At 49.0% G+C, this 10,864-nt stretch overlaps 1 protein-coding gene across 1 annotated transcript; it reads left to right on the top strand.

Moving 5' to 3' along the window:
- Positions 1–498: 498 nt before the first annotated feature.
- On the top strand, positions 499–9,071 carry LOC138083233 (pregnancy-associated glycoprotein 2-like). The gene is made up of 9 exons (XM_068976988.1): positions 499–551; positions 1,631–1,781; positions 2,609–2,726; positions 2,824–2,942; positions 4,539–4,738; positions 5,517–5,633; positions 7,121–7,265; positions 7,353–7,451; positions 8,919–9,071. The coding sequence occupies exons 1-9, from the start codon at positions 499–501 to the stop codon at positions 9,069–9,071; spliced, it is 1,155 nt and encodes a 384-aa protein (XP_068833089.1).
- Positions 9,072–10,864: the final 1,793 nt, after the last annotated feature.

The following is a 10,864-nucleotide window of genomic DNA, read 5'->3' as shown; positions in this document are numbered from 1 at the left end:
GTGTCTCTGATCTGTGCCATCTGTCCCACTACCTAAAGCCACTCATATGTCACTGCACTGTGTTGTGTTGTGCAAGTCATTTCAATCGTGTCCGACTCTGCCATTTGACCTCTTTTCCTCCTAGCAGTCTCCTCTCCAACTGAGGACAGCAATGCACATCTCATGAAGTGGCCAGGAAGATCCCACGAGATCACAAATGTCTAACATGGCCCTTAACATTTACCTTTATCACTTTATTAACAATGTTTTACCTACAAGTTGTTAGGTTTTTCACCCAAGAATGAAGGAAGAGATTACAGTGGAACTTTCTGTATTATGAGAGTTTTCCAAGTCCACTCCTCACAGACACCAATGGAGGCAAAGATTTTATCTAGAGGTTCATATTTCTCATCAGACTCATGGTGGCTTAAAGGAGAACATATATAGCTAGGTAATCTTCACTGCCAGTGCATGCTCAGAACTCAATCTGTCCTGAGCACTTCAGGTGAGGACAGAAGCATGAAGTGGCTTGGACTCCTCGGGCTGGTAGCTCTCTCAGAGTGCATGGTCATGTAAGTGCGGGACTATAAGTGACATCATCCCTTTTTTTGTTTTTTTCATTCTCTTCCTCTTATTCTTCCGCCTGTCAGGGTTAGAAGGGAATGTAATCACTCCCTGACAGTCTAAAGTCAACTCTCACTTGTTGATAAGAACTTTGCCACAGACTCTGTGAGCCCCTAGGCTCTCCAGGCAAACCTGTAGGATCGTACAACTCTTGGGGTCCAGCCACATCATGTCCTGTGTAAAATTGCATTCCTTGAAGCTGTTCAGTGCACAACCTTTGCAAATGTATGTGTGGTCTGAAGAAAGAACATTTCTGCTGTATGTGGTTCTAGGTCTCCTCTCTGGTCTCTCTTCATTTCTGTGTGAATATGTCTGTGTCTTCAACTCTGTATCTCTCTATTTTATCTATCTCTTTGGATGTCTCTGTGCATGCAGAACTGTTAGATTTTTTCCTTTTTAAAAACATTCTTCTTGGCTTCTCTTAACCTCCTTAATTTATTCCCCATCTCCTGGCCTCCTCTCTTCTGCTTGAGCCCAGAAGAAAGATCAGTAGTACTATTTCTGTGCTCTTTTAGCTCTAACAAGTAGTGTGACCTCAGCCAAGTCTCCAACTCCCTGCATTTCAAATTCGTCCCCTGTTTAAAGAGGATGATGAATCCCTTCTACCTCCCTCCCCGAGCTTCCTTGAGAAGGGTACAGTGGGATGACCACAGCAATGGTAATGGCTGCCACTGCTGAGACTTCCTGTATATCAGGTGCACTACATCCATCATCTCGCTTAATATCCAAGCCATTCTATGTGCGGGGGGGTGGTTTTGGTGGGGATTTTTTTATTGCACCTTTTTACCAACGGGGAAATTGAGTTTTCAATGGTCATATGCCTTACCCAAGATTACGCAACAGAACCTATGTTCAGACCTAGGTCTTTGCCATGGTCATTGCATGGCATCCTCATAATAAGGTGACACTCATAAAAATGCTTCGAAGATACACAGTGCCATTCCAACGTCAGGTATGACAGTCTCTATAACACAGACAGCTGATGGCGGCCCCTTCTTTGTTTTCTTTTCCTCATGGCTGGTGGAAGAACCCCTATTACGCAAATGAAGAGCATGCGAGAAACCCTAAGGGAAAGAAATTTGCTGACAAATTTCTCTGAGGAACACCCTTACAGCCTGTCCCAGAATGCCACTAATGACCAAAACATAATTTATCATCCCCTGAGGAACTACCATGATGTGAGTGTGTTGGAAGGATGGTGCTCCACAGCGCCCCCTGGTGCTCTGGCTTTGCACTGGGGTTCAAGTGGAGATGCCAGTGGGGTTGTTGGGGCTGGGGCTCCTGCAGGAGGCAGAAACACGGGGGAACAGGGACCCATTCCCAGAGGAGAAGGCAGTCTCATCCTCAACTCTTGGTCTGTGGTGACTGGGCCAAGCAATGACCAAGGGGCAGACAACATCTATTTCTGTGCCAAAGGTGTATCATTAGTTTGAGGGAGATTGTTCTTTCTGAGCTAAGTGAGCCACTCAGTTACAGATGAAGGGTAAACCATGCCAATCAAAAGATAAAAACAGCCGGAAATCAAGTATGAATCCCCAGGCAGAGCAAGTTCAGTCTCAGCAGATCCAAGAGTGGTACTGGTAAAAAGTTACAGAGTTCCTATGGCATGTGAGGCCCTCCCCGCAAATCTAATAGTGTGGTTATTGGCAAAGGTCTAGTCTCTTCTTCAAGAATGCACAGGCCATCCTGAGAGACGGGGAGAGGGTAAATACGTGTCTAAGTAAGGGGCCACCTGAGTGCTGTTGATCAGACATGGTCTGAGATTATATCAGTAGCCTGGGGTGTCCTAGGAAAGGAGGGGCTCACGCTGGACATAGAGGGGAGACTGGAGAGCTTCTCAAACGAAGACACCAGTCCGAGTAGAGGCTGTGAGGTTGGGCTCTTGGAAAGTGATTTCAGGAGACCTGGGAAATCCAGCAGGAGGCCGTACTGGAGGAATTGGGGATTGAAAGGGGGTGGACAGGCATCCAGGTCTGCACTAACCATTCCTTCCCGGCCCCTGTAGTTCATCTACATTGGCACCATCACCATTGGAACGCCCCCTCAGGAGTTCGCGGTCATATTTGACACTGGCTCCTCTGACCTGTGGGTGCCCTCCATCCACTGCCACAGTCCGAGCTGCTGTGAGTACCCCCTCCCCATCCCCCGCATCCTGTGCTTGCCCTCCCACCCTGCTCTCCGTCTTTGGCACCTGAAGCACAATCATCTCTGTATCTGCAGTGACACACAATCTCTTCAACCCTCACAAGTCCACCACCTTCAAGTTCCTGGACAACCGCAGCGACCTCATCTATGCCTCCGGGAGGATAGAAGGAGTCCTTGGCCAAGACGTCATTCAGGTAATGTGGAAACCAGAAGCTGCTGGCCCTGGGAGCAACTGCTGCTCACAAAACAGATGCAGGACCAGCTGGAGGTGTTTATCCTTCCGAACATCCCCTAATGGCTGTAGGTCTGCCTGGAAGGACTCTATCCTTGGGGAGACAACGCCCCTGCCTACACAGAAACTCTTCCTGGCTAACCCAGAGCGTGGCTTGGGGTGTGGATTTGCAGCTTCTTTGCCTGTGAAGAGCCGAAGGTTCATCATGGTGTGAGCTGAGAGAGATGGGGGAAAAACACCCACTTTTATATTCTCAGACTGTAGTAGGAATTTTCGTGGTAATAACTTGTTCAAAGTGAAAGTGTTAATGAAAGTCCCATACTCTGGTCACCTGCTGCAAAGAGCCAACTTATTGGAAAAGACCCTGATGCTGGGAAAGATTGAGGGCAAGAGAAGGGGGTGACAGAGAATAAGAGGTTGGATGGCACCTCTGACTCAATGGACATGAGTTTGAGCAAACTCTGGGCAATAGTGAAGGACATGGAAGCCTTGTGTGCTGCAGTTCCTGGGGTCGCAAACAGTCAGACACGACTTAGCCACTGAACAATAAGAAACTTGTTTTATCCGAAAACAAACCCACACAGCAGGTACTATAATTAACTCATGATATAGATGAAGGAACTGAGGTTCAGAGAACAAAGTCCTTGCCAAGGTCACACATGTGCTAAGCAGGTGAGCTGGGCTGGCTAGTCAAGACTCAGGCAGGTGTGAGGTATTTGGGGAGAGGATAAAACTGCTTGGGATTCTGGGGGCAGCCCAGGGCTTCAGGTATCCAGACAGGAAAAGCAGGAGGCCACAGATGTGAGAGGGGCCTGATAAATGGGTTCTCACTCTCGAGGGTCTTTGAGAGTCTAATAAAAACTATAGCGTGCCTTCCACAAAATGTCTGAGTATTCCACACTCCCTGATCCTGCCACACACGTGTGCACGTATATCTCCAAAAGTTAGTTTCCCAGGCAGAATTTTCATAAGAACCCTGCCAGTGACATTGTATAATGGGCTTCTGTCTTCTGGGCAGATGCAGAATCCACAATGCACTGCAATGAATTCAGTCTGGTTCTGTCCTCAGATCATAGTAATATTGAAGAGAAGACTACCCTGCTTTCTACTCATTTTGTCCACAAGGGGGAACTATTCAATCCTGTCCTGAGTCTTGGTTGCCTGAACTGTACAAAAGGCATGAGACCAATCTGATTCACTCAGATGGTGTTTGCGGGAGAAGCAGGTGTTGTTAAAATCCACAGCCCCACACAAATGGAACCCAAATTCCTCTCCCAGCTTGATCTAACTGTTTGAGGCCAATGCAGGGCAGAGCCAGGCCTCAGGTCCTTTATGCGGGAACACTCTCCTCTCCTGGGCTTCCCTTATGACTCAGCTGGTAAAGAATCTGCCTGCAATGTGGGAGACCTGGGTTCGATCCCTGGGTTGGGAAGATCCCCTAGAGAAGGGAAAGGCTACCCACTCCAGGATTCTGGCCTGGAGAATTCCATGGACCATATAGTCCTTGGGGTCACAAAGAGACACGACTGAGCATCAAAGTTACTCTCTGCTCCCACAGATTGGGAACCTTCTCCACTTCAACCAGACCTTTACCCTGAGCCAGAGGCTATCCAAAGATTTTTTTCAAAATGTACCTTTTGATGGCATCCTGGGCCTGGGCTTCCCCAGCCTCGCCATCCAAGGAACCACCCCACTCTTTGACAACCTGAAGAACCTTGGACTTATTCCTTACCCTCTCTTTGCCTTCTACTTGAGCAGGTAAGTCTGAGATGACAAACACCCTCTCCAAATCAGCTGAAACATGCTTTTACTTGCATGGAAAATTATAGACCACTTGAGGGCAGTGGCTTGGTTTAGGGGGTAGGGGGAAGAGGGAGAGCAATGGAAGGTGTCAGGGTACAGGTTGGAGGAAGGGCATCCGGATTTGCTGTGAATTTGATATGGAAAGAAGGAGAGGAATGGTGGGAATATTTCCTTTCTCACTAACATTGTACCAGGAGCCCAGGACCAGCTACACAGTTTGCTGGAGCCAATTGAAAATGGAAATGCATGACCCCTTGTTCAACAAGTGTTAGGAATTTCAAGAGAGGGTAATAGAGCTTGGGGCTTGCTGAGTGTGGGGCCTCATGGTCAGTGTAGGTCATAGGCCAGTGATGCCAGCCCTGGGTGACCCTGATCCCATGCCGTTAGTGCCTTTGGGCCTGGAAGTTTTGAAAAATGAAAGGCAAGGCAAGGGGGATGCCAGACTCCTCTAGCACGGAGTCCTCTGAGTGGATCTCTGAGCACTCAGGTTGTGGGAGGGGACCAGGCCCTTTTCAGAAGGTTGGGTGGTCAGAGCCAGTCCAGGCTTCAAACTTCTGTGGCTCTGATTAGATGGTGACAGACCTGGGTCAGGTACTTAACCCCTCAGTTCCTCAGTCTCCACATCTGTAAAATGGGGACCATGGTAGTGTCTCTGATGGTGGAGAAGCACAGCCCTCAGACAGTGCTGGCGTTACTTTCCTCCAAAGAGCCCCTCTCTCACTTCTCTCAACAGCCGGAGGGAGAATGGCAGTGTGCTTATGTTTGGTGGGGTGGACCACTCCTACCATACAGGAAAGCTCAACTGGGTACCAGTGTCCCGAACCCACTACTGGCAGATAACCATGGGCCGGTAAGCCTCACCCTCCAAGGGCCAGTCCAGCAGTGTTCCCACATGTGTGCACTGACACGTGTAGACACACCCAGATTTAACACAGTCTCACACACAGACATGTCCACCCACAAAGACAAACATAGAAACACCCGCACAGGCACACATATAAGCATACACACACGTGGCCAGACACAAGCACAGAGACACACAGGCACACGCACAAAAAGACACACACACACCACCCAAGGGGCCATAACACCCTAGGCCTTCTGACCAGCCCTCTGGCCAGGGTCCTGAAAGGGGCCAGAGAGGCCTGTGCAGCTTGGGAAAGGCTGGACCCACTGCACTGTGAGGCAGGCAGCATGGTTAGAGGACCTGGCTGTGCGGTGAAAAGAGGATCAGGAAGAATTTCACCAGCCTGAACAGGGTTGTGTTCAGATGACCAACTGTCCGGGGTTGCCTGGGACTGAGAAGGTTCTTAGAGCACAGAACTGCTAGTTTACAAATAGGGAACGTCCTGGACAAACAAGGAAAACTCGTCTCCATAGAGAGAAGCTACCTAGCAGTGGAGAGAGGTTGGCTGCAGTCTTGAGACCTGAGGGCATCTCTTACAAAGAGACACTCCCTCTATTACCTACTTTCTGGGGTACACAGTGGGGCAGGGCTTGTTTCAGAGAGAATCAGGGAGCTGGGATCCAGGAGTGGCCTGAGAACAAGGGGCAGTAATTGATGGCATTCTGTGTGATACCCTCAGACAAAAGCTTTCCTGTCCTTTGGAGCCCTCTGGGTTAGCTTGAGCATTCCCTGGCTGGGGCCTTCAGTGTCTGAGCCAGATGAGGGGCTGGTGCTGGGAGACAACCTCTCCCAAGGCAGCTTGTGTCCCCCCCACCACCACTCCAAGAATCTGGGGCCCCAGGGAACCTCCATCTTCACCGTGTGGGTTGACCCCGTCGTTGATTGGTCAGACACCAGATATAAGTCTCTGAGTGTTCTTCATTCACTCACTCAACAAACGTACACTTGCATCGCCTGTGTGCTGGGCACTTGGGGGAGGCACTGAGGATGCAGCTTGCCCTCACATCTCGTGAGGCAGATGCACGTGAAACGAGGCACACACACAGTGAATTACCACCTTGGTGCCTGCTAGACACGAGGAAGAGTCTACAGAGACCGAGCAAGACAGGAGCCTGATCTAGTCTGGGGTGAAGACTTCCCTGACAAAGCGACAGTTAATCAGGAACCTGGAAGATGCGGATAAATTAGCTAGACAAAGGGGTTGGGGCTCTTCTAGGAAGGGCAACCAACAGGTGCCAAGGCCCTGAGGCCTGAAAGAGACAGGAGCATTCAAGAACTGAAAGCAAGTCAAAGTACGGGGCATGACCAGAGCAAAGGAAAACAGAGAAGGGCAAGAGCTGAAGGGCTGTTCAGGAGACGGTCAGGGAGGGGCAGTCGTGGGGGAGACTTCAGAGTGACCGTGGTGTCCGCTTTATCCCACTTTCTCTCAGCATCTCCATGAACGGGAAGGTAATTGCTTGTAAACGCGGCTGCCAGGCTATTATGGATACTGGGACTACATCCCTGCTTGGCCCAAGAGGACACATCGCCAAAATCCAGAGGCTCATCCACGTCAGGCCCTTTGGAAGTCTGCAGGTGAAGGGTCGTGCCACAGGGTCGCTCCCAGGCTCCCCAAACAACAAGGATCAGCTGAGCTGACCTCTCTCCCTCTTTCTCTAACAGCACACAGTTCCATGTAACATCACCAGCACCCTGCCTCCTCTCATCTTCACCATCAAGGGCATCGACTACCCAGTGCCCGCTCAAGCCTACATTTATGAGGTGAGGGGCCAATCCTGAGGGCTAGTTCTCAAATCTGGGACTTGCAGGAACCCTTGGGCTGCTGGTGGGAAGAGGGCGCCCTCTGCAGGCCAAGTCAAACCATTGCAGATGCTGTGCCCCTGTGGCTGGGCCAGTGCCTCCCACAAAACCAACCACTTGAGAGTGAAGGGCAGTCTGGGACATCCATCCTCCTGAAATAAATGTGGAGACACCACTCCGTGCTGGACTGGTGGGAGTCACAAGGAGAGGGGAACACGAAAGGCCTCAGTTTCAGTTCAACCAGAGACCTCAGATGCGTGAACACGGAAAGTCAGCTCTAGCAATCCCTGAAATATACCAAGTGACAAGAAGGATGGCTGAGGACAGTCCCAGTGTGCTGTGCCACCATAGGGGTTAAGAGTTTCCCTTCCAATCTTGAAAGTGTCCAGGTTGGGATGATATTTTACATGGTAACCCTATTCCTTAGGTGCAACTTCCCCTTGCCAAGCTCCAGAATCCCCTTGGTGAGGTGGGGTACCGACCCCTTTGTGGGGAGGTGGGTTATTAAGATGAATAAAGGCTACACAGTGGCTGCTCAGCCCCAGCACAGGGTGGAGGCTTCATGTCATCTCCCTGTGGGAGTTCAGAGCAGGCTGATGGGCTCAAAGAAGGCTTTGAGGAAGAAAGAAATCTTCAGTAATTCTAAACCCTCAGCCTCATGGAGGAATGACGAAACCTGCTTGGGTTGAGGCAAATCTATACCAAATTCCATGCAAATGGCACCCCTGGGGCCTGGGCAAAGGGGCACCGGGGAAAGATTAGGGGTGATGAGGGCTACAGATTCGGGGAGCATCATGGTAAGTCACCCAACCCAGCCTGGAGTGGCCAGGGAGGGTGAGGGTGTGTCCAAGAAGACTTAGAGGGCCTGAGTGAAGTCTTAAAGACAAGGGTTGTGAGGATCAAGGAGAAAAAGGCATTCTCCGCCGAGAAAAGAGTGAGGTGAGGTCAGAAGGAAAGGAACAGCAGAGTGTGAGGGAACTTTGGGCCATTCTTCCTTTTTTAAAAAATTCATTGAAGCATTGTTCATCTAAAATGTGTTAAATTCTGCTGTACAGCAAAGTGGCGGTTACACATATACATGTATGTATTTTTCATATTTTTTCTGTTATAGTTTATCATGGGATATTGAATATAGTTCCCTGTGCTATACAGCAGGACCCGATTGTTTATCCATCCTCCCCATATTAGTTTGCATTTGATAATCCCAGATGCCCAATTTTCCCCTCCCTCACCCTCAGGCTTCATAGAAACCACAGGTCTTGGCCTTTCTTGTTCTTGGGTGAACCCCGACTCCTGCAGCTGCTAAGAGACCCACTTGATTCTTATCAAAGGAGGGATATGAATCTGAGAAGCTTCCAGCTCTCGATCTTGATTGGGGGAGGCAGGTAGGGGCTCAGACTGACTGGTGTGTATTTCCGTCTCCCCCAGAGTTCTCAGGGCCTCTGCTACAGCACCTTTTGGAATGTCAAACAGCCTAAGAACGAGGCAGAGACCTGGGTCCTGGGGAATGTCTTCCTGAGGCTGTACTTCTCAGTTTATGATCGGGAAAAGTACAGGATTGGCCTGGCTCCTGCAGTGTAAATCCAGGCTGCTACAGGAATCAATCAGGCTCGCATCAAACATACACTCACTCACATGTAGGGCACTCTGGCTCAGGGATGCTGGTGAACTGTGCTTGGTGCTCTGCAAGGCCCTCATCTCAGGAAAGAATAAAGGATTTTGGGATTTCCTTGATGACTCAGTGGTAGGGAATCCACTTGCCAATGTGGAAGACAGGGGTTCAATCCCTGATGTGAGAATTTCCCACGTGCTGTGGAGCAACTATGCCCCTGCGCCACAACCATTGAGTCTGGGAGCCACAATCACTGCGCCCACATGCCACAGCTACTGAGGCCCAAAGGTGCTCTAATGCCTGCCCTGCAACAAGAGAAGCCATCACAGGGAGAAGTCCACACCCTGCAACTAGAAAGCAGCTCCTACTAGCCACAGTTAGAGAAAACAGAAGCCTGAACAGCAAAGAATACCCAGCACAGTCAAAAATAAACTAAGTAAACAAATAAAATTACTAAAAAAGAAAGAATAAAGATTTCATCTCAATGGTGCTGATATGAATGGGGGCCTCTCTTTGGGTCAAGGGGTGGCAGTGCATCATACCCAGACAGGGCCTAAAATCAAGTCTGAACCACAAGTGAGAGGAGCCCGACTCCAGATGGACTTCAAGCAAGGGGAGATTTATTGGAAGGACACTGGGGATCCAGGATGCAGGATCCAGAGCAGATCCAAAGATCTGTAATTACTGTTCAGTCATGAAGTCATGTCCCACTCTGTGCGATCCTATGAACTGCAGCATGCCAGGCTTCCCTGTCCACCACCCACTCCCGGAGTTTGCTCAAACTTATGTCCATCAAGTCAGTGATGCCATCCAACCATCTCATTCTCTGTCATCCCTTTCTCCTCCTGCCTTTAGTCTTTCCCAGCATCAGGGTCTTTTCTATTGAGTTAGCTCTTCACATCAGGTGGTCAAAGTATTGGAGCTTCAGCTTCAGCATCAGTCCTTCCAATGAATAGTCAGTCCTTAGGATGGACTGGTTGGAACTCCTTACAGTCCAAGGGACTCTCAAGAGTCTGCTCCAACACCACAGTTTAAAAGTGTTAATTGTTAGGCACTCAGCCTTCTTTATGGGCCAGCTCTCACATGCATACATGACTACTGGAAAAACCATACTTTTGACTATACAGACTTTCTCAGTAAAGTGATGTCTCTGCTTTTTAATATACTGTCTAGGTTTGTCATGGCTATCCTTCCTAAGAGCAATGTCTTTTAATTTCATGGCTGCAGTCAACATCTGCAGTGATTTTGGAGCCCAAGAAAATAAAGTCTGTCACTGCCTCCATTGTTTCCCCATCTATTTGCCATGAAGTGATGGGACCAGATGCCATGATCTTTGCTTTCTGAATGTTGAGTTTTAAGCCAGATTTTTCACTTTCCTCTTTCACTTTCATTAAGAGGCGCTTTTGTTCCTCTTCACTTTCTGCCATAAGGTGGTGTCATCTGCATATCTGAGGTAATTCATATTTCTTCCAGTAATCTTGGTTTCAGCTTGTGCTTCTTCCAGCCCAGCATTTCTCATGATGTACTCTGCACATAAGTTAAATAAGCAGGGTGACAATGTACAGCCTTGACATACTCCTTTCTTGATTTTGAACCAGTCCATTGTTCCATGTTCAGTTCTAACTTTTCCTTCTTGACCTGAATACAGGCTTTTTAGGAGGCAGGTAAGGTGGTCTGGTATTCCTATTTCTTTTTAAGAATTTCCCACAGTTTGTTGTGGTCCACACAGTCAAAGGCTTTAGTGTAGTTAATGAAGCAGAAG

This window comes from Capricornis sumatraensis, chromosome 8 (genome assembly GCF_032405125.1).
Source record: "Capricornis sumatraensis isolate serow.1 chromosome 8, serow.2, whole genome shotgun sequence".
Classification (NCBI taxonomy): Eukaryota; Metazoa; Chordata; class Mammalia; order Artiodactyla; family Bovidae; genus Capricornis; species Capricornis sumatraensis.
This window is presented reverse-complemented; position numbering and strand designations above follow the sequence as displayed.